The sequence below is a fragment of the Mytilus edulis genome, chromosome 9 (assembly GCF_963676685.1).
Source record: "Mytilus edulis chromosome 9, xbMytEdul2.2, whole genome shotgun sequence".
Lineage (NCBI taxonomy): Eukaryota > Metazoa > Mollusca > Bivalvia > Mytilida > Mytilidae > Mytilus > Mytilus edulis.
Genome location: NC_092352.1, coordinates 5,761,407 through 5,788,772, shown reverse-complemented (window position 1 = coordinate 5,788,772; position 27,366 = coordinate 5,761,407). Strand labels below are relative to the sequence as shown.

Here is a 27,366-nt window from a genome sequence, read left to right as displayed (position 1 = left end):
CTGTAATCAAGTACTAGATAACACAAACGAACTCTTTCATCTTCCCATGGTATGTCATTAAGGAGATAAAAGTATTCTCTACCTGGCCAGGTACACCAACCCCATAGGTAAACCACTATGTTGATAAAGAGACAGAAACAGTACATAGAAAGTGTTTATTATGGTCAGTTTGAGGCAATACACTTTCAACTGAGGTCAGGAAATCTATTTGTTTTGTAGTAATGTGGTTTGTCTTATATTAAACCCATTAAAAAGACTAATGTAAACTATTGATATCTGTAACCACACTGACAGTTCACAGTTCAAGAATCTTATCACTCAGACAAAATGTAGCATCTTTGGTTTCAAGGATACAATGAATTGTTAACAGTCTACTTGTCGGGAGCCTGTAATTTACTAGTTGTCATTTGTTGCTGTTTTAAATTCATTTTTTTGTACATTAATTAAGCCATTACTTTTCTCATTTGAATTGTTCTTAGTCTGTCATTTTGGTGCCTTTTAAAACTGACTATGCGTTATGGGCTTTTCTCATTGTTGGAGGCTATATGGTGACCTATAGTTGTTAATTTATGTCATTTGGTCTCATCTCATATTACAAATCTTCAAAGTTTGTAACACTACTGCTATTATAGCTGTGTTGGTCTTTAGTCAACCAATCGTACCATATTATAGCTATCACCAGCCTCACTTATACAATAGATATGTGTTAATTTTCTTGAAATTTACTGCCAAGATTCTATACATGTGTATAAATTGTGCAAATAGTTCAAAGTCTGTAGTTCTCTGTTTGTTTTTTCTTTTGTTGTTATGTGCATAAATCTGGATGTTAATTTTTTTCATTTGAATTGTTTTACATTTTGCTGTGTTGGGGCATTTAATAGCTTACAATACAGTATAGGTCTATCCATAGTTGAAAACAAGTCTTTGTGAAATCAGCTGGACATTTGGTCCTGCAAACCATTCTTCTTAACTGAACCGGACTTGTTTTTACACAATGTTTACACATATGATTGGGAAAAACTGAAAACTGTATTGCTCATTCATTTTAGTGATGCATATTACTAAAACTATACCAAATAATTTTTTACTGGACTTTGAACTATGTCAAGCAACCTTGGGAATGACTGCATACAGTGAACTGTTTTTACATCAACATCATTTGGTTTCTGGTGGATAGCTGTTTCATTTGCAATCATACCACATCTTTATATATATTACTTTAAATGTTGTAAACATATACCCTTTCATCCATGACATTAATGTTATTCCTATAAAAATATAGGTGCTTATTCCTGACAAATTAACTGTTGGTATTGATAATCTAATGATAAATAGTAATCCAGGGGACATAACTACAGATCTTAAAATTTGAGACAATAATCGATTTTCCTCAATTCAAAAGAAATCATCAATTGCATATACCACAGTGAAATTGTATTTCAACCAGTATTTAACTGTTTCAATTATTTCGAACCCACTGGTCAAATAAACATATTCATGACAGTTTTTTACCACAATTGTTTACAAGATCTATTTTGACAGATAAAAGGGGAGATAACCACAGATTAAATCTTCTATCAAAACTTGTATTGACTGGCAGGGAAAGAAAACCAAAGACGTATATATTCAAAAGAAATACTTTCTTAAAATAATGCATATAAAACGGTCTTAATTTACAAAACAAAACATTTCAACAACTTTAAAAGCACTATTCCTTCAGTTTTGTATGAACAAATTTGGTATTATACATGTCAAAATAAAAAGGTTACTAATAATAGATACCAATTGTGGTATCTTCTATATTCATCTCTGGGCATCATAATAACTGAATAATTACACAATAAAAATGCATATTTTTAAATTGTAGTTTATTATGTTGAACACTGGTTTTATTGACCATATGTAACATGAAAAAGATACAGCAGTTTTGTCTGGGTCATCTCAAAAGTTTAAATGATTTGTTAATGAGGCTAGTAATGTCAATAATGCATTTATATCATTTTTTATAAATAAAACATTTTAGAGTAAAAGTTCAAAAACAGAAGGGTAGAGATTATTTGGAAAATGAAATTACATTTTGAGATGATCCCTGATGAAATTATACCCTGAATTGTCATGGCGAATTCAATGATAGATTTAATCCTAATACAATTATAATCATTCCATGATACAACTTTAATATAATGGCATCACAGACTAAAAATTGGACAAATAAAATATTTCATGAAGTTGTTTAAGATTCAACAAATTCAATACAAAAGCTGCAAGAAAAGTACATGTCTAAATTTTAAGAGTTTTAGCAATTTTTTTTTGAAGTTGTGATTGATTCATTTCACCAGAGTTGAGTACTTTTAAGAAATTTTTTTCCTTTACATACATCGTAAAATTTGTTTTAAAAAAAATGACAGTTTAAATAATTTTTAAAGTTAACGAGCAAGAAAACACAAGTACAGTTCTCAAATTCTACATTTCCTAATCAATCTATATACTGAGTATTTATTTAGTCTTCAATGAAGGGCTAATAATCCAACAATTACTTAATCATATGTTTAAAAGAACGCATTTTTAGTGCCAAAAATAAGTTTAAAATAGCATCAATCCTTTCTTGCAGAAGCAAATTATGAATACTTCAGACATACTTTGATATTACAAAACTTTCTAGTATTAATATATATCATGTTAGAAGATTTTCCTTCCTAAATATTGAAGAAAAACTTATAAAAAATGAAGTAAAAGCAAATATTTCATTACATTTATAACTTTTAAATCAACATGTTTGATTAAAACTTTCGGAATAGGAATAACATGTGCTAGTATCAACCTGAGACGACCTTAGTTTAATCCTCTAAGGAAGATGTTTTACCACTGAAAATAATATAGTCATCTTTCATGAGAAATATAATGTTAAAATTACAGATTTTTTTAATGGAAACTTTTTCTTACGCTGTCTTTACTTGGTTATGGTAACACAATAATCCAGTTAAACAACCCTTATATTTGAGGACTTCTAAAATCCTCACGAAACTAAGAGTGTTGCTAAATAGGTCTAATTTAAACTACCCTCAATCTTTGAAACAATTTAACCTTCCAAAAGACGAAAACTACATTGAAACGAAGGTTAAAATGTTCCATTACAGAGTTAGGTTTCTCTATGTATTGTATTTTATCTTTATCATAATTTCCAGAGACAAATGAATCTATATAAATTGTTAACTTAAAATTCAAATCGTTCATTGTATGACAACGTAACTTCTTAAAAGATTAATTAGAAAGAAAACACTTTACACAAATAAAAAATAGCACCAGTAAAATGTGTAGACCAGGGTTAACATAAAAACAATCAGTTCCTTTGAATTCAAAATTAAAACGGTTCTTTGTACAGAGATAAAACTTGTTATTTCAGATGAAAATAGGTTAAATCTATTCCCTTACACATGTGTTGTATAAAATGAATAACATGATAGTTGGACTAGGTTTTACAAGTTCAAACAACTCAAAAAACAAGCAATGCCATCCGATAAACACAACCAGAATGGATTATCATGTATGTGTGTAAGCACAATTACTTTTATGGCAGATTTTCCAAAAAAATTATTACTTAAGAAATCCTTTTTTCAAACTGAGTTGGGTTTTTTCCTTTACTTCTCTCAAATTTGATTTAAATAAACTAATTCACTGAGATTCCAAAATGTAACTATATAATCAGTAAAAATTAATATAATTTTGTTCAGTTCAGATTTTCCTGTGTTTCATAGAATAACAGTATTTTTATTAAGTAACCTTGCTTACAGACATACAAACAACCATGATTTACATAAAACAAAAAAATTCATAACTTAAAACACAGTAAAAGTGTATGCATAATTTAAAACAACATAATGACAGTCATTCCATGAGGATGGTTAAAGTTCTGTGCTTTTAATATACATGATATTTTACTGAGGGCCGTCACAAAATGTACCTCAGAATGGCAGAATGTCATTGAAGAGGGGAGCTCATCTATTGGTATTATAAAGCTCTGCTGGTCAGATTTGAAATTTAGAGAACTTGTGGTTAAAAAAAAATATTTCTACTAAATAGCCGTATTTTAGATATGATTAAAATCACATTGTAACTGAAAGTCAATTTAAAACAACAAAAATTTATAAATGGCAGCATTTGCAATATCAATTGTGTTATCCTGGTACAAACATTCTGCCCTCTTGGTACAATTTGCTGGCGCCCTGATATGTAACCCGTAAACTGAATCCATAAATAATCCACTGGCATGGTTGATAATGGCCCCACCTGGTGGTTAAACCCTGAGTCACAGCTCTTTACAGTCTTTATACAAATATACACCACTATGTACACATTATACAATAAATTAATATTTAATCATTCTTAGTCACTTTAGCAATAATTCGACCATCCCATAAGGGTAAAATTTCAGAGTCATTTTTAATTTCTTCATACACTGCTCCCTCCTCACCAAATTCATTGCTTTTCTTCTTGAAGAAATATCTGTAAATAAAAAAATTCAAAACTTTAGCGTGTTACTTAAAATAAAAAATAAAACATAACTACTTAAATCGAAGCTTTTTTGTGAAAATAGATAACTTCCACATAGTATATGTAAATTTAATAAATCAAGTATTTAAATATCCCTCCCCCCCCCTCCTTTCTAGCTTTGTCAAGTGTATTTTTGACTTGCAAGTTCCAATTTTCTTTTGTTATATTTCCCCTCTCTTACAAACAATCTTCGGATGTATGTATTACACCAAGATCTTTTTTAAATTGATATTCTAATGTATTATTGTCTCCTAGTCGTCCAATAAGATGTTTGAACTGAGCTAGAGTTGCATGATCTAATGTACCTATAGTTCGCCATTCATCTAACATTTGAACTAAGTAACATTATGATCCTTACCTATAGTTTCCTGTTCTTCCAATCAGATGTTTGAACTGAGCTAGAGTTACATTATGACCAGGTACTGTTATTTTGTATGGTATAGGTTCCTGGCAGAAATAATATCCTATCACGATTTCTTCACCAGTAGAACCTGAGGTATTAGCACTGCTGTTAGGAGACTTCTTCTTTTTACTGAAATAAAAACATAACATTATAAATATATTAATTAGTGCTTGTCGTTTGTTTATGTGTTACATATTTGTTTTAAGTTCATTTTTTGTACATAAATAAGGCTGTTAGTTTTCTCGTTTGAATTATTTTACATTGTCATTTCGGGGCCTTTTATAGCTGACTATGTGGTATGGGCTTTGCTCATTGTTGAAGGCTGTACGGTGACCTATAGTTGTTAATTTCTGTGTCATTTTGGTCTCTTGTGGACAGTTGTCTCATTGGCAATCATACCACATCTTCTTTTTTAATATTAAAATAATAACTAACATGTGAATCAAATTCAAATGAAAAAACTGCTTCTGTATGTTAACATGGATGAAGTTACCAAGGGAGATAATAGCAAGCTTTTAGTCCTTACAAATAGAGTTGTCTCCCATAAGTGGTTTACTTAATGTTTACAATTTGAAGGAATGTCTAATGTATTTTAAGTTTGATCTAAAATTTGATTGAATTTTGATCATCTTAAATTTCTTGAAAATATTTCTAATGGTCTATTTTATCATTTTACAGATGTCAAACAATCTTTAATAACCCTTTAACAAGTAAAATACACAGGAAAATAGAGCTATTATGTCAAGTTTCGGTAATAACAACTTTTTCCCTGTTTATATGTAAGAACATTCCTGAGACAATACTTACTCTACAGCAGTAGTATCAAATGACATGTCTAAATCACACGGAACAGTTCTGGTTGTAGGTAGAGGTTTCATGTTACCCTGGGATGTTGTATTTGGTTTCTTTTCCTTAGCAGCTGGAATACCACCAAAAGACCTACAATTATACAATTTACAATGATTACTGGGAATACCACCAAAAGACCTACAATTATACAATTTACAATGATTACTGGGAATACCACCAAAAGACCTACAATTATACAATTCACAATGATTACTGGGAATAAAACTGAAAGACCTACAATTATACAATTTACAATGATTACTAGAATAAAACTGAAAGACCTACAATTATACAATTTACAATGATTACTGGGAATAAAACTGAAAGACCTACAATTATACAATTTACAATGATTACTGGGAATAAAACTGAAAGACCTACAATTATACAATTTACAATGATTACTGTCTCAAATATTTGCAGCACAGGTAAAATAACACAACATACAGGAATTTCACATTTATTTTACTCTGATTAATCATTTTTATGATTTCAATTATTTCAAAGTTTGTATTTTGTTCCGTCGATACAGATGAATCACAAATTTGAATGTTTAACGATTTCAATTATTTTCAAAGGTTGTATGTATGCAGACATTTGCCAAACTATGAAATCAAATATCCCTAAAAATCATCAGGCTAAAAAAAAAATTCTGTTATTAATCTGTTAATTTCAAAATCTCATGAAAATGCACCATCTTAATGAGACAACATACTTAGATTTGACTGGGGGAACGGTGCGAGATTCTTCTAGCCGACGCTTGGCTTCCTCCAGCTGTACAGTTGTACTTGTTGGTTGGAGGATTGGCATGGATGGATCCTGCATAAACGGCTGTGACGGCATAGCTCCTGGTGGAGGTGGTGCACTCATCATAGCGCTACGATCCACTGAAGCAGAACGACTTGCTCCATGACCTGATTTCTTTGATCTGTAAAGGAAAGTCATAGGTAATTAATAACTGTTTAATTATCTGTATGAAAACTCATTGGAACATTAACTTTTAATACATACTCTGTCAAATAATTTTTCACTTACTGTAAAAAAAAAGTAATTAATTAATTTAAAAATCTTCATATTTTTTTTTTCGAAAGGATTTTTTATTTATCTGTCAAGCCATTACCTGCTGACAGAGTATTTATTCTACCAAACAATCATCAATTACAAATTCTGAATATTTAAGTATATATTTAAGGAGAATTGTATTTTATTTCATGGTTTTTACTTATTTAATATTCAAAGTTAAGCAAAACACATCTTGATTGTCCATTCATATCAAAACACATCTTGATTGTCCATTCATATCAAAACACATCTTGATTGTCCATTCATATCAAAACACATCTTGATGGTCCATTCATATCAAAACACATCTTGATGGTCCATTCATATCATCAAAATCCATAAATAAAATCTAACTTATCAACAATACTGAATCAATGTACAAATCAACGGAATTTCAAAGTTTTTCTAACAATGTTAAAAGCTGATCCTACATAATATGAGCCAATATCTGTTACTTTTATTCCTTTTTCAATATCTATTTCAAATTATTTTTACATTCACCTAATCACACTTAAAGCCAATACCGTTTGAATAAAAAATACATTATCAAGAATCTGCAATAAAACACAATTTTAGATTGGTAATGATTTTTGTGCTTTATAAAGTGCACGAACTTTTATAACAATTAATTAAGGTTATTTATTTAATGGTTTGTACAAGGTTACCTTATATGCATTCAAAGGTTTGTAAATAAGATAGATTGTGGTTTTTTTTTTGTAATACATTTTTTTTAAAAGGTTTTAATTCAAATAATGTACTGGCAATCTGATTTGAGTTTGAAGTGATATGGAGATTGAACTTGTTATTGGACAACATCCCTATCTATTGTTACATGCATACTTACATTTGTTTCCTGGGAGCAGGCGTGGAAGAAGCAGTAGAGCGAACACGTTTCTGTGATGAGGCTTTATCAGAATCTGCAGTGTTGGTACCACCCATACGATCACTGTCCATCATCCAATTAAGGACCCTGGATAAAAGATAGATTGTATTACTCTTAATTAAGGATCCTGGATAAAAGATAAGATTGTATAACTCTTAACTGGACATTAAGGACCCTGGATAAAAGATAGATTGTATTACTCTTAACTGGACATTAACACTAGCAATACATGTCCATAATTATATGAACGTGTTAAAAATCAAAATTTCTCAATTCACTGAATTGATACAAAAATCTTAAGACTCTATTATGCATAAAATTATGCATAAACTATTCTCAGTCAATCATATGTTAAGACATATCTTAAGCTGATAACAATTTAAGTAATAGTTATATTTTCAGGAGGTTTGTTATTTAAATGGATTTTATACAATGGATTAGTTGCATTTTGTATAATAGCACAAAAATAGTAATTTAAACTTAGCAGCTGGTACAACAATAATTAGGTCAAATCAATATTCCAAATTGGAGGGGGGAAATGTGTGTACCTCCAAAAATAATTTCTCTGGTAAAGGACCAAGTACACTTAGTGCATTAATATTACCTTGCCTTCGGTACATAATAACAGCTTGAAATAATCAAATTATTCACTTTAATCTTTTAACATACTTATAAAAAAAACTTCAAACAATTGCATGACTCAACACACCTTCTAATTTAATGCCACGATTAAAGGGAAATAACTCCTTTGAGATCTGAAGAGTACAACCATACATGCAAAAACAATTTACATGTGGTATAAAATGTTTGTTTTTTCTTTAAAGAACAGATCAGGCTTTGAAATAACTTTTTGAGATGTAATTACATTGAATTTATTATATAACAAACATACAGAATACAATGGCCAACTGTGTCTCTCTGTTTTAATTTTAATTATATCTGGCAGATAGAAGGGTGGAGTATTTGCTCTGGTTAAACATATATCATATCAAACTTGAACAAGGATGTACAGATGCACCTAGTGGTATATAAATATCAGCTATCATACTAGATCAGTTAATGGAAAAATGTCGTCTACAAGGGAGAAATTTAGAAGGCATTGTCTCTTACATACTTCTTCAGTACAATTAAAGGCAATACCAGGGATCTCTTTACGAATTTATCATTTATTAGCTTTTCTTTGAGAGGCAAAGTTTTATACTTTTTGCAATAATTCTAATTTAATAAAAAGCAAAACTAGGGATTTTTTTTTAGTTTAATTTTTTAACATTTTATCTTATTTTGATATAATTACATAATAAAATATATTTCGCTTTTTGAAATGAAACTTTCCACATCTTTTTTATATATACATTAAAACTTTCAAAACAGACAGATTTTTTCCCAATGTTTACAATGTTGAATCAATGATAACTAACCCCTTTGATATCAACCTTCCTCCTTTATTACCATATAATACAAATTAGAAGCTTGTCTGATCAGCAATTCTCTTTAATTAATAAATAATGGTCTCTGAGGGATATTCATATTGTTAACAAATATATAAAATATTCTCTTTGATGACACACTGGATTACAACTTTTAACAGTCAGTTTAAACTCCTATTCATTGTAATATTGATTTTTAGGATACTTAGAAGATCAAAGAGTCAAGACATGTGTGCACCTCTAATTAGAAATATTGTTATTTTGATTTGGTTGAGCCAATAAAAAGTTGTCAGCTGTGGCCATGTCAGTATATATCATGACCAAGGTGTTACACTTTCATTAGACTTGTTTGAAGCCCTACCATGGGATTTCATGTAAAGCTGCTTCTTCCCTCTTTGATGTTAGTTTAAATTTCATTCTGGGCCACTGTGAAAGCAAATAACAACTAATCAGAGATTTTCTTCCATAACATCTGTCCCTTGACTTTTGTAAAACTTATTTTCTATGAGATCTTTGTGATATGACTAATGGCCCTGTATTATGGATCAATGTTTTCCTTGTTTTATCTCTCAACTTCAAAGGGACATTTAAAACCTTAAAGGCATCTTATTTTCTTACTGCAATTTTTTTCTTCTTTTTGTTATAAAATAAACCACATTGGGAGCTCACATGTTCTGAGAGCAGACTTAATTATCATGATGCAAATCTCTGTAGCAGTGGAATTTTTTCACAAAGAAAAATGTTTTTAAAAGAACAGACAACCATAAAAAAAAATAACCTTTAACTATGTAAACAAATCCTTCACAGTTTTACAACTTTTTCTACCTTTGAATTTTTCATAGGTGAATTAATTATAATGTTACAAGTTTTAAAACGATTTCATTTTGTAAACATTATTTAGAAGATTTCTTTGATTTTAATCAGCCATCGATGTTAAATGTACCTTCTTCACAGTCTTGTGAAGTAATTACATAGTTTTCAAAAGCTAAAAAACATGTCTTTTTTTCCAATGAATAATAGTACACACTTTCTTGTAATCAATATCCCTAACTTATCAAATTTATTCAAGTTTAAGATCAAAGCCGATTTTCGTCATTTGTAAATTTGCACATTATATAATTTGATCACTCCGCCGGTTCAATTATACATAGAAATGTAACATTGGTGATTGATTTCTCTATTTGATCACGCGACAAAACACCTTTCAGATCACTGATCATAATGTTAATTCAGAAGAGTATAATGGCTAAAAACAAAACACCCTATAGAGTAGCGGCATTAAAAATTAAAAATCCTTTTGGAATAAACACATCCATTTTAACGAACTCAATAGGAATATTAAAGTACCAGGTTTAGTTTAATACAAGGTTAGACTTCCCTTTCATCCTAAAACTTCTATAAATATGCATGATGCACCTATTGATTAACGAAAAAACTTCACTTAGATTTTTTCCCAAGATCAAAGAGCTCTGTCAACTTTGATGGAAATAAAAGAGAGCTTCACAAAGAGCTGTTAAAATCAAGCAACAGATGTAGAGAATAGCCAAAATAAACATCAAAACTTGCAAGGCTTTTTTTCAGTTTTTGATACATGGCAATTTTTGAAATTCAATATCTAACATTTACAGTTCAGAGATAAAAGAACTCTGTCAATTTATTCAATTTTTCCACATCAGTGAATAATATTACAGTCATACAAACTAAGGTTAAAAATTCACCTAAACCTCTTGCACAAATAGTTTAAATCTAATACAAAAGTTTTATATAAATATAGTTTAAAGCAATGTGCCCTGCGTTCAAAATTTTAACATACTTTTCTTACTGCACAGACAAAGGTAATATTAAAATGTGAGGAGAAAGTTGTCAAATAAAGGAAAAATTACACCTTTTCTCTATTTTACAAAAAAAGAACTTTTTAACCAATATTAGTCAAAAACTGCATGAATATAAACCCCTTCTTCATGAAGACAAAGGATGACAATAAAAACAAGTAATTTTTTCTCAAGTCTCAGGTCAAACACCACTAAATTAATCACAGGCAAAAAGTGTTTCACCGGATGACATATTTAACATGTTTTATAATTTCATCCTTCTAACACTGTTTGATCTCACTTTATGCACTTACACTTTATATATAGCTGTTGAGAAAATAACTTTGATAATAGTATCATATTCTGACCCTATTTCTCAATCATATTATGTAGCTCAATTTATAAAGTGCCGTAATTTTCTGTACAATGTATGTCAAGTTTTTTCGTGAACTAACTCCAAGTTTAACCATGAAAGAGCAAATCAAATGGATAAAGTGGCTCCTTTGAGGCTAAGTGTTGAAGGCCTCAATAAGACTTTGAGGCAAGGAACAGCATACTTTGCTTTTTTGTATGTGTTTTTTTGCTATGTATGTGCTGATTCAATATGATGGAATGGATGGATACCCCATATCCTTTTTTTTTCTTTTACATCATCTTCTTATTTTACCACATTTCAGTTAGTGCTAACAATGGTCCAAACTATTCATATTAAAATTTAGTCCTTCAAACCCTTAAACATTATAAGACTACTTACTTTTCCGATGAAGGATCTTTCATGTTTGGCATCGAAGGTATGGAATCAATCATACTAACACCACTATCAAATTTACTTTCAGTGTCAGAATGTTTACGACTGCCTCGTCCTTTATCGTTTCCTACATAAACCTTTTGAGCATCACTTTCTATTTTACACCGAGACTCTTTTGTATGATGATGATGATGGTGATGATGTATATGACGATGAGTTTCAATGGCTTTTTCGTCTCCCATTCCACTATCGAAAGATGAATGATAATCAGGCCGTTTTTTATGATGAAGTGTCCGTGAAGCTGACGGCAAGGATTGCATTTTTTTATTTCTATCAGGGGACTTTGGTTTTGTATTTGGAGGACTATGTCTCCCAGGCGACAGACTGGGCGTTTGTTGTGCTGAACTTTCCCATATCCGAGAACAATGTTCCTCTAATATAGAATCAGCATTCTCCTCGTCTATCACAGTAGAAGTCATTAAAGGTAGCACTGAACCGGAGGTAGTGTTATTGTTTTGTGAAAAGGATGATGTCATTGACCTGTTACCAGGATTGTCTATATCACTCTAAAAAAAAAAAAAAAAAAATACATGTACAATTCTATCAAAATTTGGCTAAGTTCAAATTTACCTTTTCATGTAGAAAAAAACAGAGGTAAACTTTATATTTATTGCATACACTAGCATATTTCTTTGTCTATCAGTCACGACATCTCAACTGCACATTAATTTAGTGGTGTTCGACCTTCATGAACTTGTACAAATGCACTTACCGTACATATTGGGGGGTAAAAAAAAGATTAAAAGGATGAGCAAGTCAAATAAATGTCTGATCCATAATAAAAACATCTATGAAGGTAGAACACATGTTCGGTTTTGATGTCCCAAAATATGTGTTGAAATTAATCCGTATTTAAATATTGATTTTTCACCTTTTTGTATTTCTTGAGCAAACAATATAGCCGTAAGGGCTCCACATTTTCAAATAACCTCTTGTTCTCCATCTATTAATGAGAATTTGACCAAACCCCTCTACAAATGACTATTTCTATTTTATATGCGATATCATTTCTCAATATAATTTGCCGATTGAATGTTGAGTACTGACACAGCCGTTTAGTATTACAGTAGTACGCCAACATCAAACGAAGTATTGATCGGCTGGATATTAGTAACATTTGTCAACCTTCTAATTCAAACAATTTGTAAACAGCTAAATATCATTAAATGGTGAAAAATTGCAGATTTTGCACGTCAATTCAACAATATTGTATTACTTAAATGCAAATTTAACAATCAAATATTATCAATGCAAATTAATGTGAATTAATTCACCCAATAAAACATTAAGTAGAAATGATTACATTAAATAACAATGCAGTTAACATGCACTATTACATAGAAGATTAAAAGTACGTTTATTCCCTGTAGAATCCATCACAGTTATCCAACCCCTAAAGATAGCAATACATGTACATGTAATCAGTAACAGCAGGTGCCCTTTGATGTTTTACATGCAATCTCCAATAACAAGTCACACTATTCCCATCACTCTTTGATGTTTAAATAATTTTACTAAGGCCAAATAAGGCATTCTACAAAAGCTGTTAAAACTGTAATGAGTTAAACAGCCAGCAAGAGTTTATGATTTTATTTTTATATAATAACTGAACCCTGGCTTTGAAATACATTAATTCCCTGTAAGTTTCAGTGTGGTATCACAATTACATTAACTTGTGTTTACAGGACATGGTGACACACACACATATATAAAGCTTGATATAAATAAGTACCTCATCTAAAACTCTGCTCATGTTAGCTCTTATCCTTTCATCATTTTCTTGTTTTTGTTCAACCTTCTTTAATCTGTCTATTAATACTTCTGCGAAAGCTTTAGGATCAGTTTCTGCTATGTTTCGATCTTTAGGCGGGCGATTTGTTCTCTGATAAATAAAAGGAGAGGTTACAGAATATTAAAAGACTAGAAAGACAGTGTTTTAGAAAGACTTCAGGCTCCTTATTAAACAAAGAAGAGGTACAGAAGTAAGCAATTTGAAAATTGGGCTATGCATATTTATCTAAAAAATCAAAAATCTTAAAAATTGAGTTTTTCTTTTCAATGTAAATGCGATTACTACAGACAATGCTGTTACCCTATCTGAACCATCAGAAAAACATTTAGACTGAAAAAAAATAATCAACTTCTTAGCAGTGCTCTGCATCAATTTGATGTTGGGAAATTATTTGAAGTACTGTCAAAGCTACACTTATCAAACTTGAAACACAAAGGAAAAAGAAAGGATGTCCCCTGTTGAATTGTTCCTTTCATCTACAATAATGTATACAAGTGTACTTCTCTCTATTTATATAGGTGCTTATTGTGGACTGATATCGGAAACATCCTTCCAATTATTACATCTAACAGTACCCTTCTTGTAATTGTGTCAAAAGAGAAACATCCTTTCAATTATTACATCTAACAGTACCCTTTTTGTAATTGTGTCAAAAGAGAAATCGTACATTTCTTCTTTGAGGAAATGTTAACATAGATTTTTAAAGTCTATTAGAAAGCATTAATTTTCGATTTAACTCTTTTGTTTGACATAAATAGAGAAAAGGATTAACTATGGAATATTTGCCTATTAAGGCAGGTAATACATGAGGGTAATACATTTACAGAAATAAAAGGCTGATTGAAGTATGAGTATGGAATCTTTGCCTATTTAGGCAGGTAATACCTAAGGGTAATACACTTACAGGAATAAAAGGCTGATTGAAGTACGAGTATGGAATCTTTGCCTATTTAGGCAGGTAATACCTAAGGGTAATAGACTTACAGGAATAAAAGGCTGATTGAAGTACGAGTATGGAATCTTTGCCTATTTAGGCAGGTAATACCTATGGGTAATACACTTACAGGAATAAAAGGCTGATTGTAGTACGAGTATGGAATCTTTGCCTATTTAGGCAGGTAATACCTTAGACAGCCTAAGACTTACAGGAATAAAAGGCTGATTGAAGTATGAGTATGGAATCTTTGCCTATTTAGGCAGGTAATACCTTAGACAGCCTAAGGGTTATACACTTACAGGAATAAAAGGCTGATTGAAGTATGAGTATGGAATCTTTGCCTATTTAGGCAGGTAATACCTTAGACAGCCTAAGGGTTATACACTTACAGGAATAAAAGGCTGATTGAAGTATGAGTATGGAATCTTTGCCTATTTAGGCAGGTAATACCTTAGACAGCCTAAGGGTTATACACTTACAGGAATAAAAGGCTGATTGAAGTTACTTTCTTTATTTTGTTCTGCTTTCAGTCTCAGTTTTCTTCTCATTCTCTTGTGTTTATATAAATCCCCATCTCTGGAAAAGACATTTAATTTATCATTAACATTCAGGTTTCTACATTTGATGATCTACACATTTTTCTCTCTAACCTTAGGATTTCCTTTGATAAACTATCATCTATTTGTCAAAATTTAAATGGTTATTGCCAACAGCAGAGGATTACATAATGACCACAAAGTACAAAAGAAAACTACAATGTAATCTTATTATATACAAAGTCAGATAATTAGTTGTCATTGATGTAAAGATCAAAGGCAATCACAGATAACACATTACCTACATGTTTTAAAATCGCTTTTATTTGCAATGTTTCTTGGTAATTATAGAATTTTTCATCACAAGCCATCAGACTATGGTAAAAGGATCTTGATCTTCTAACATCAAAGAATCTTTTTTACAGCTATCAATTGATTAAATGAGTCACTTTTATGTGCCCACTTCTACTTTAATTAATAGAAAAACAAGTCAAAGAGTTTGATAATGTATTAATGAAGAGTCTTCAAGTGTTCTTTGTCTCCTACAGTAATCACACAATTCATTTCATCCAGACACAAAACAAATAAACTTTCATCAGAATCAAGTTCTCCCCCCAACACACAAAGAGTAAGCAGAAATATTTACAGGTCAAAAATCAAAACAGCAGTGATGCAACATATAAATCAGGGTTTTTTTCATAAAAAAAGACTAATCGAAGTGTCTATAAAATTCATCAAACCTTACAGATGTTTTTATAAGAATGCTTCGTATAAACAATTCTTAAAAATCTTATCATAACTTTACTATAATCCAGTAAAGTATAATGCTTACAAATATACATTAACATGTTTTCTTTCAATCCATCAAAAGAATGTGTATTTTGTAGTATAATGTTGAAGAGGGCACTTTATATGTGTAGCGCTAGCTATATCGGATTATATAATGTTAGACAATGTGGAAACCATTCAGACAAAATGTGTCAATAATCACTAAAATAAACCACTTATCACACATAAGACCATTCATTTATAGAACACAAAACAGAGAAATACCAAAACTGTATAAGAATAGAAAAGAAGAGATGTTTGTCTGATGAGGTTACTTATAAGACCTGCTGAATTACCCCAGTCTTTCATGATGCCTTAATATTCTTCATAATTTTTTATATATTTGATGCATTTTTTTCTTTTTATTTTAGGTAGCATTTGCTTTGGGTTTTTAAATTATCTATTTTATTTTGATACCACTTGAATATCTTACAAATGTTAAACTGGGTTATTTGGAAATTGTTTATTCTTCTTCAAGTCTGGATGAAGTAATTATGATAACCTATTTTATGATTGATTGACCTATTTAAAAGCGACTAAGCTATAGATTCAAATGATTGATTGATTTTTTTGTTTTTGTTGAATATCCAGTGGCAAATACATTATGTATCATCATACACTCTAGAAGACTAAAGGTAATTTAATATCTTTGAAGAGAGCTGTTAATATCCTTGTCCAGAACAAACCTGGAAATCTAGATCCATAGGGAGGACAGACCCATATGGTTATTAAATATAAAAGTCCATTTAGATATTAATCCTGCAGTCTCTGAAACTTGACAATCCCTTTGTTTAATCTGGCCATTTGATGATTTTTTTACAGTGGTTGAATCAAAGGATTGCTTGTCTATAATGAGATAACACTGAATTTACCCTCTAGTGCTAATATCAATTATCAGATTGTTTAAAGAGCCATCTTCAAAGGACAGCACTGATTGGACACTTTATGTCCTATAGATCAAAGAGTTCAAATGATCCTGATAAAACTTCCATTAAGTGAACATATACTGCAAAATGAATTTTGGGTTGTACATTAGAAAATTAAATGTAAAAAATATTTATGACATCTTTTTACTCTTTTGATCTCCATTTAAAAACAGGTATATATTTAAGTTTCACACAATATTGCTTTTAAAGATTTAAAATAGAAGTAAGTATTCAAATTTTAATAAAACTTCTACAAAACACTCTTTGATCACACAGAAAGATTTTGCAAATTAAAATTTTACAAAAATTAAACCAGTACAAACAAATAGAGATACAAGAGTAACAAAAGTTGATTTGATTTTTCCACACTGTCGACCATAAGGATCAAAAGTCGTTATATTTTTGTTTTGTCTGCGTATTTTTGTGTAGTTAAATCCTATATAAGGCTTGGTTTCACCTCTATACTAAGCTTAGTTTTTGAAGTCAATCAACACAAAGGCTGTAGCTCACTGTATAAGGATTGTAAATTATGGTGAATTTCCACCTGATAGATCAAAGACTAGACTTCAATGAGGAATGACCATTACCTATGGTTTAATGGCTGAGCTTTACAGCTAACTACACAAGATATGTTATAAGAAGTACACATAAAGATTGCTTCTTTGTCAACAGATTTTAAACATTAAATGTGAAGTTACCAGAATATTAAGTTTCCCTTTAATTTGTAGTAAAATAAAATGGGAGAATTAAAGAGCACATACAGTTTCAAAGAAAAATATTATATCATCAAAAATGACAAGAACGGGCACGAAAAGCTTTCATCAAAAGATATTTTCAAGTGATTTCTGTGAATCAAGTATGTTTAATCTATCACACAAACAGGAAATCAAAGCCACGACAAAGTTTTTATATTAGAAAATGTACTGCAATTCAGATTAGACTTTAAAATGGGAACAATAAGATATTAAATATGGTGTATGGTGTACATTGTAATATTGTATACAATGTTGACAAGTTGGGGTCAAAGTGAATGTAAATAAAGAAAATTACAGGGTGCATAATGTTAATTTCTTAAAGACTTTGGATGACATCTAGGTCATTTTCTTTTAATAACATATTCAATATTCTGAGTCCAACCTAGAACAGTTGTACATGTAAGCTTACAGAAAACATTAAATATTAAAATAGGGAGATGTGGTACAATTGTCAATGAGAAAGCTATCCACCAGTCAAACAAAGATGTGGTATTATTGTCAATGAGACAGCTATCCACCAGTCAAAGAACTAGGATGCATACAACTATAGGTCATCTTACAGCCTTCAACAATAAGCAAAACTCAAAATGCATAATAGTAAAAAAGCCCTGAAATAACAAATTGTCAAACAATTTAAAAAGAACCAACAGGTATATACAGAATGTCCTCTATGAAATACATTGTAATATGTTCAGCTGAATATGTTACATGGAGATCTTAATCAAGTTTATTTTTATTTCAAAATTGTCAAGTTTACCACTTTTTAAATGTGTAAAATATTCATAAAAATTGTTATGTAAATTTGGAATTGATGCAACTGAAAAATATACTGATGACCAAAATGTTAAACATGAAATACATGTAGCTGTATTAAAAACATTTTCAACATACCATTACCATAATAAAACAAGTCAGCCACGCTTACAATCTGTACAATATATCTTCTTCAAACATGGTCATTCATTTTTTTTTTAAATACGCTAAAAGTTACAAAAGTTGTTAATAGACATGGGATTTCCACTAATTCCAAAAAGTAAAATGTGCTTTACAGATACCCCCCATGGATTGTTTGTACTGATTACCAGTTTACAACCTATCAAATGCTTCAAAAACTGTGCAGATAGAACTAACAATGACATGCAGAAATATTACATGTAAAAAGCCAGAAATGAGAACATAGTCCAAGGTCAACATCAACAACACATTAAAGGCAATGATGTAGTCAATGTAAAGGAATTTATCTTGGTCACCTGGTTTTATGTTCAACTTGATCATTTTAACCGTATTGCTTAATCTGTTTAAACAGACTTGTAAAGCATGGATTTGACATGATATTTTAATCTTTTAATTGGGATAGAAATCATTATTTATGAATTTAAATGATACACTTCCAACATATGCCACACAAGGATCATCCTTTCAGCCATTTGTTTTTAACAGATGTTTTATCTGAATTACATCAATCAGTCAAAGCATAGAGGTATTCATCTATGGTCAAACATTAGCGACTACTGTTTGAGTGGTGTTTCTAGGTCACTTTTTTCGCTAATTCTTAGTTAACTTATACATGTTTCAACTCTACATTTGCTGAAATTGATAATGTCTAATTTCCAAGCTGTTTACTGGTTTATAGAAGAAACAACTACACAGGAATATCAGCAAAAAACAGTATTCTTTAAAAACTTTTTACAAATTTAATAACTATCTTTGTTAATCTGGTATTTTTGTTTGAGGTTTTAGGTCAAGGACACTTACATTTTGCAAGTAATAGAAATAGTTAAAAATACCCATAGTCCAGTGAGAAAAAAATGATGAAATACATTCACAACAGTAGGTTGAAAATAAAGCAAATCAAAGGCTAACAAATAATAATTCTTGAAAAAAAAAAACAGTTTTCAGGTAAAAAAATATAATGATGATATGTGCATTCATTTTTACAAATAATAGGTTTTTGTTTAAGAAATGGTAAAATGACTTGATTCCAGAGTTATCCCTCATGTTAAGGATTTACAAATTTCACTACCACCTTTTTTTTGCCAATGTTGTAAAGACATTTTGTTCTATTGATCTCTCAGTCAACAATAAATCTGATTGAGGCTAGGACATTTCACTTTGCTCCTTTTATTGTAAAAGTCAGCATGACAGTATGTAGGAAATATCTTTCTGTACTGACCCTCACCTACTCAGTTTTGCAGCAAGATAATGTGAGGCAAATAATTATATTCACCTGTTTGTAACTAAAATGTTAGTAATTTGAAGGTCTACCATTTCCAAATGAATTTCTGTTGTGAGTAACTACATGTATGTTGGTCATGAAGATTACTACTATCATTTTACCACAATAATAACAAATATACAAGAACACCTACATGTACTACAGACAAATAATATCCAACATGGACACAAAACATGAAGATGACGATGACTTACATGCTACTATCTGTCTGGGAACGAGTGTCGTCAGTTAATGCATCGCTGGCGCTGGAAATGCTCTGGATCTCGCTGTCTTGGAGAGAGGTAGGAGCATAGGATTGGTAGGTATGTGGTATTGAGGGTACCCTTGGAACCGATGGATATGAAAAACTGTAACATAGCAACATAAATAAACAAAATAAAAACATAGAAGCATAATTAGATAATGCAGGCTACATGCAGCAGGTTTTATTGTAACTACAAGATGTAATAGCTTGTATTTATCAAGATAACAAAAGAAATCACATGCAAATTGATAAACAAAAATATTTTTATTGTGTATATATCATATTTAGATAAAAAAAAAAGTTCCTGCAAAAATACCCTATATAAACATATCATCTTTTTTACTTATTTTCTTAATTGTACTACAATACAATGGTTCAAAACATGTCCAACTTAATATTGATGAATCCTAAAGAAATGGGTAGTCCAAAATAGACACAAGTTATCAATACTTTTTTATAGCCTATATATAGCTATAATACAATGAGGTGAAAGCATTTATTCTGAAGACTAAAACAGGCAAGAGTCTGGCTAGCAGCTGGTTATGGAAACCCCTAGTGAAGTGTATTTCTGAATTTTATCAAACACAGAAAAAAGTAATTGCTGGAATAATTAAACAATCTTTCTAACTTTTACGGTTTAAGATTGATTAACAACAATGCAAAATGTTAACATGTACGTCCAGAAAATGTGTAGCATTCCTCCTCCTCCATGTTTATGTAGGTAGGAGAATGGATGCACATGAGTGATTTTCCTATCTTATGTGGAGAATGTGACCTGACTCACCTTGGTCATTATACAACTGTGTTAAATGCCCTTTGTTCCTAAGTAATGTGGAATTTTAAGAATAGCCTGCCCATCATAAAGTCACTGGCTTGGTATAAATTAATGTGAATTACTGAATAAGAATAAAAAGGTCCACAATCTGATTAATTTTACAATATGTCATTAGCTTTTGCTTAACTATGACTTTAATGAATGTATTCAGTGTCATTTCCCACCTAGAAAGATAGACCTTTATCATTTTACCCCCAAAAAAGGCATGATGAAATTATTTTATCATAGATTTGATGACCCAGTTCATACATTTTCAGGGGTCGAAATTAGCGCTGTCCGGTAGTCCGAGACCAGTAGAATTTGCGAAGGACTAGTAGATATTGTTAGCTGGTGGTCCAGCGGACCAGTAGAAATTAGTGGATAAAAATCACTGATTGCATCAATCACGGTTTGATTACAAAAAAAATTACCTGTGAAATAATATAATAAGGTATTTGGGGTAATAATTAGTATAACAATTGATCAAGTTAATTAATATCTCAGGTAAGCTTCTTTGACAACAACACAAAATACGAAAATTTTTGGAAGAAGTTAAACCCCCAGACAAAAAAATGAAAATTCGAGACATTCAAAAGGAAGATCGGAATAGAGTTTATGAAATTGACAAAAGGAAATGTGAATATCAAAAATCCTGGGGGAAAAAAATCGCGAATGGTTAAAACATATAGTCGATTGCAATGTTATAAATTGTATAAAATGTGAAAAATTTGCAGTGACAGACCTAGATAAGAAATGTATTTTTGCAACGGGATCTTCAAATTTTAAGTTATATTCTATACTATCTCTGACATGAGCAATCAGAACAGCCCAAAAAATCTATGGGAATAAAGGATAGGAAAGCACTTTTTGTCTAACATATATATGTAAAAGAAAAAGAAAATTAAGTGTTTGTCAAATGAATGACATTTTTGCAGGACCAGTTGATTTGGAGCCGGACCGGTAGATTTTTCAGTCCACTGGTCCGGCTGGCCAGTACACACAAAAGCTTAAATTCGAACCCTGCATTTTTTACTTATACATTGTACATATGATAAAGTTAGACTGTTTTTTCAGCTAACCACATTAGAATATGCAAATTCTGTAACATCCTTCGAACCAGTGAAAAGTTATAGGGTGGTCTAGTTGTGAAGGAACCTAAATCTACCTGCTAAAAAATCTAACTTATTTTCTTAATAATATCCTATGTTGTAGAGTACAAATCAAACTTATGATAGTTACAAAACAAATTCTACTTAATACCTACAAACAAACTTATTTTATTTATCATATCCTATAATATTGTAGAGTACAAATCAAAGGCTTCGGACACATGAAATTATTAAAGGTGTTAGTCTCAATTTTAAAGGGTTACAAAACAAATTCCCCACAAGACCTGTCACTATCACCTGTATACATGTAGGTCATATTGGTCATTAATAACTGGGTTCATATCAACAAAATATTATGCTTGAAAATAACATTAAAATTTAATAAAACCTTAGTATTTCTTTCCAAATTTATTACTGTAGATCTTGTGTAATTAAACAAAGCTCATCCAAATGGGACAAAATTGTTAGTTTACTAACAAATGTATATACTCTTATCCTAAACTAATTATGTTTGCCCTAAATATACCAAGTATTTGAAGATGAAAGCATTCACACAACAATCTTCTTACATTTATGACCTACTTTTATATATATATAATATATATATCACAACTACAGAGGTAACAGGTTATTTTTTGTTGAAAATTTTGCACTAAAATCTTTCAGAAAGGCAGTTGAGGATTTCTTTGTTGTTTAGTTTAAACAATATTTATTCAGATAAATCAACATTAAACATATTATACAATGAAATAATATTAAGGATTCAGAAACAAGCAATTTGCTTTTACAAATCTGTCTCTTTGTTGTTTAAAATTCAATAGGTGTGTTCAAGTTTCAATGAGGCTGAATATCCATTACATTCAATGTTTTTTTTTCTTTTTTTGGAAATGTACATTTGTATATAAATTACTTTGTTACTTTATACATGTGCACATATTTGGTGATTCAAGAATTATTCAGAAATTACTTTTTTAAGAATTTGGATAAAAATTGCTATACATATTTGGTGTAAGTGTAAGTACATTTACTTTGGCCAAATAAAAATAAATGTGTTTTTCCTCCTTAAAATTGTAGTTGGTAGGATGGTAATTAGATATTTTTTTATTTAGCTCATTTCAACTCGAGTATACAGGCCTAGGGACCGTCTCCAATTTAGTTAATATACATACTTCACTATCACTGTGCCAATAAAACCCTATATTAAAGGATAGTCATTTTGAGGAAACAAAATATTGTAGATAGGGAAACCATAAACACTAGTATTTTATATTTTGAACTTTAAGTAGTTCCCACTTTTTATTTTAAACAAAAGAATTGAAGGCCATTCAGACATTTATATGTGGACTTCTTCACCAGGGTCTGTAGAGTAACCTTCACCTTAAATTCAATAAGCTAAAGACTAAGCACAACATAGTGTACTTACTTAAATGGTTCATTCACAACTCTCTTCACACAGGTTTTAGAAGCACTGGGTGGACCATCCATATCACAACATGACACATTATTAAGTTCCTGATCTTCCAAAAGAGTAGGAAGAGGCCCTGAAACTGGACGTACACTATTTGAACCACTAGTACTAGTACTTTTTGGACTTCTTTCACCTTCCTTTTGAATATATTGAACAAAAAGATCACTTTTAAGGAATAATGGATATGTATTTTTACGCATATGTTCCTCTACCTCCATCTGAGCCTTGTCAAATATCCCCTGACCAGCCGCAAAAGTTCTTTTTTGAAGTTTTTCATGAATATAATGCCTAGTCAGTTCTGAGATGCATGGTAACTTATCAGTTTTTATATACTTTTTATGAATAGCTCGGATTATGCTTTGTATATTAGCTACATCATCTGGAGGTTTTCTCTTTAATCCTTCACATGCAAAATAAAAATCCACAGAATAACATTTAAAATCCTCGTTTTCTAAAAACTGTTTAAATAAATGGACACCATCTCTGTCTTCTAACAGATAACTCAAGTTCTCAGCCCATTTCATGTACGGCGGTGTACTATTCTCAGTAAAAGGAGGAGAATTGGACACACTCCCTTCTGGTTCAAAACCAAGGGGGGCTGTCATATCCTCGTCGTCTACACAACAACTTTGGTTAGATATGAGAGACTTGTCTTTCATAGACCGTCTTGGTGTAGCAGCAGGTGAATGTGTAGTTATATCACGATTTGATCCACCACTCTTACACGATTTGTTACTTTTATGAGATTCACTACTTTTTGTTGATAATCCGCCGTTTGACTGAATCTCATTTTCTTCACCTGGCACGGGTGGCCGTGGAGCAGTCTCTGTAAAATTACTACCTCCACTCTCTGAGAGAAACTGGCACACCCTGCTAGATGTCATGTTGCTTGATACAACCCAGCTTTGGGTTTCTGTCAGCTCATCTGAAAATGAAACATGACTTTTAAAAACTGTTACTTTTAAACATCTCAAGAACAGAATTCACACTGAAGTTTAAAGAAAGTAAAATCAATTTAAGATTGAATAATTTTGATGGTGTTTATTGCCTATTGAGACCAATTTCTAGTGTACATGTATATTATGCATAACACATTGATGATACTGCCAAAAGTGCATTTTACGTTCATGCAAAATTATACTCTAACCAGCTTTTATCATCCTAAATCAATAAAGGACAACCTAGAATCTTAATCAATGAAGTGTTTCATGGGTCAGAAGAAATGCAGAATGCACTGACATGTATAAAACGATTCAGTGTTTAGATGTTTATCTGTTTCTGTGAACTGTGAAGTATTAGAATTTTTCTAATAGCACAAATCAACAATTCTTTTCCACACAATTGGCAACAACTTCTATTATCTATTGAAGATTTATCTTTTGATCATTAACTGCAGAACATTTAACATGCTTTTTTCTATAATGGTGCCATGTCTTTTAAACATTACTATAGAACATTTGAAGTGCTCTTTCTTAGATGGTGCCATATCTCCTTATCATTTATGCAGAACTCTGGGTTATTTTTTCTCTCTTGTTTGTCATACAAGCAAATACTCATTACCTGTTCAGTATTGAGGTTCAGTTTTCACCAAAATCTTTTCCAACTACTTGTTGGAATACAAATATTTCTGTGTCTTAACAAAGTTTAGAAAAAACTAATGTAATCCAAATAAAATATTACAAGTCTGTGGCTTCAACCGTGTAGATAAAGATGCACTAGTACTCTGCCCTTTTTCTAATCAGAACTCCATCAATATACAAAATGTATTATGAACTCTGAACAAAAATAGTGTTAAACTGGATAAAATGTTATGTTTATAATCATATGCTTTCTACTCGTTATCTGTTTGTCAACAATAGAGGAATCAGCCTGCAGGTACATGTAAGTAAAACTCATATTTGAAACCTTTTGAAAATCAATGGGAATGATATTTTACGGAAAAAATGATTAAAAAAATAAACAACATAGGACAAGTAATACCGTTACAGTGAAGATAATGTTGTATTGTGTCAGGGGTGTCTAAGTTTAGTTAACAGTAGTGTATAACAACACCATGAGAAAAACAAAATGTAGTTCAATGGTATGCAACTAATGCAAGGGTTTATAGTTTATACACAATGTACTAATGTCAAATACCTCAATCAATTTAACAACTGGACGATTTAATGTGATGTATAAACTTAAAACATACATTTCAGCTGATTAATGGCTAAGAAGTTATTTTCAACCGTCTTGATATTAGAAGCAAGATACAATCCTAACAGTAAAGACAAGAGGCGGCCATTATGATAAGTCTTGGGGTACTTAAAAGGGGACATAATTTATGTGTTTAATTATACATCTGGCATCTAAAACAACATGTATCGACTGTTAAAGTGCACAATTACATATCTAATGACTAAACAGAAATGATGGAAACAAAATCAAGACTTACTTTCATCAACTAACGACATCAGAACAAAGTATTATTGGGAAACAATGGCTAAATTGCATTGCTATTCTGAAGCGTTCGCGCACCTGTCGAAAACGGTCACTGAAACACCAGATATTAAAAAACACCACAGTTAAATCCCAAATGAAATTGCACGCAGCAATTAATGTGTGTTAAGGAAGTGTGTTTAATCCTCAAATGAAATAATTTCACTAAAAACACAACCGAGTTATCTCCTCATAACATCCCACGAAACAAAATGGCCCCTTTCAAAAGCTGTGTTTATACGACATGGTGATATGAAATTTAGCAGATGGTGTACACTTCGAAACATACCTTAATAAATGTTTCAATTCGTGTGCATGTCGGTCAAATCAGATGCTACAATATTAATTTGAAAAGTTTGAATCTTCAAACATCAAAAGCCACGAGCCCGCCGCCGACTATCCTAATACAAAGTGACGTCACAGTTCTTTTGAAGAACCGCACCAATCACAGACGAGATAAAATCAACATTCACAAAAATGTTGTGGATTAGTCTAACATGTGGGTAAATCAATGTTAATGCGATTAACATTACAATTAAAATATAATTATCTATTGTGTTTTGTTGGCATTTTTTTTATTTGATCAACACTATATTTGCATCTGATATATAAAATAAGTAGATTTTATTTACAATAGCATCCTAAAAATATGACCAACTAAACATGAGCCCCCTCAAATATATACAAATGGGAAAAGCTTCCGATAGCAACAAAAGTTAGGAGAGAATGGACTCTTAGAAGTAAATTCGTGCTGTGCTGAAGCTGTTCGGGATACCTTCGATAAAATGATGAAAGTTTACAATGGAATAGCATATTGCTGAGAAATATTACATAATCTTTTTGTAAATACAACACACCAAAATAACACGCGGGGTATTATATTAGTCTTTCATCTTCTTAGATAATTTACATTTGCCCCTATAAATTACATCGGCGTGCCTTAGGCGATATGTGATGGTCAATGTATTACACTAGTGTTATAAATCTATAACTTTGTACGTGAAAAGGTTGGTAGGAAGAGAGGTAACGGTGAAATAAGATTATTATTTAAAAAAGTATATATATAGTTACATTTTTTCCTTCTGTTAAAATGTTGACACTGTGGTTCAGAACTAACCAGGGTTTGAAAGAAAGACATTATGAAGAACTTGTTAATCCAATCAGTACGATTCACAAAACATAATTACACGAACGAATTAATTATTTTAATTGTTACGTATGTTCAGGTAAACATCAAAGGAACCGATCGCCTTTGTTCTCTTTGTGGGATAATTACGGATTCGTCGATATCACCTATCTTGTTATGATCAATTCACTTGTTTTCCTACAGAGAACTAGTAACTTAATATTTTTAATTCGTTTTATCCCAAACACACTTTTTATAACTTTAAAGTAGATTTATCAAGCGGCGCTTAAAGGAAATTCAAAGAAATTAGAGTAATAACGCCG

At 30.9% G+C, this 27,366-nt stretch overlaps 1 protein-coding gene across 6 annotated transcripts; it reads right to left on the bottom strand.

Annotated features, from left to right (window-relative positions):
* Nucleotides 1–1,623: 1,623 nt before the first annotated feature.
* On the bottom strand, nt 1,624–27,261 carry LOC139487541 (axin-1-like). 6 transcript variants are annotated; one of them, XM_071272414.1, is made up of 11 exons: nt 26,989–27,261; nt 23,395–24,364; nt 19,999–20,151; nt 15,003–15,099; nt 13,527–13,676; nt 11,741–12,300; nt 7,710–7,835; nt 6,519–6,731; nt 5,762–5,893; nt 4,910–5,083; nt 1,624–4,503 (listed from the first exon to the last, which is right to left on the bottom strand). In XM_071272414.1, the coding sequence occupies exons 1-11, from the start codon at nt 27,053–27,055 to the stop codon at nt 4,374–4,376; spliced, it is 2,772 nt and encodes a 923-aa protein (XP_071128515.1). In that variant the 5' UTR covers nt 27,056–27,261; the 3' UTR covers nt 1,624–4,373. The 6 variants fall into 6 exon arrangements, with proteins under 6 accessions (XP_071128515.1, XP_071128517.1, XP_071128516.1 ...); XM_071272416.1 differs by lacking the exon at nt 26,989–27,261 and adding an exon at nt 26,207–26,366; XM_071272415.1 differs by lacking the exon at nt 26,989–27,261 and adding an exon at nt 25,874–26,355.
* Nucleotides 27,262–27,366: the final 105 nt, after the last annotated feature.

Coding starts and splice junctions, on each gene's coding strand:
- LOC139487541 (XM_071272414.1), bottom strand. CDS start 27,055: ATGTCTTTCTTTCAAACCCTGGTTAGTTCTGAACCACAGTGTCAACAT. Junction 15,100..19,998: donor TCCCAGACAGATAGTAGCAT/GTAAGTCATCGT, acceptor TGTCTTTTCCAG/AGATGGGGATTTATATAAAC. Junction 5,084..5,761: donor TTTGATACTACTGCTGTAGA/GTAAGTATTGTC, acceptor TTTTTATTTCAG/TAAAAAGAAGAAGTCTCCTA.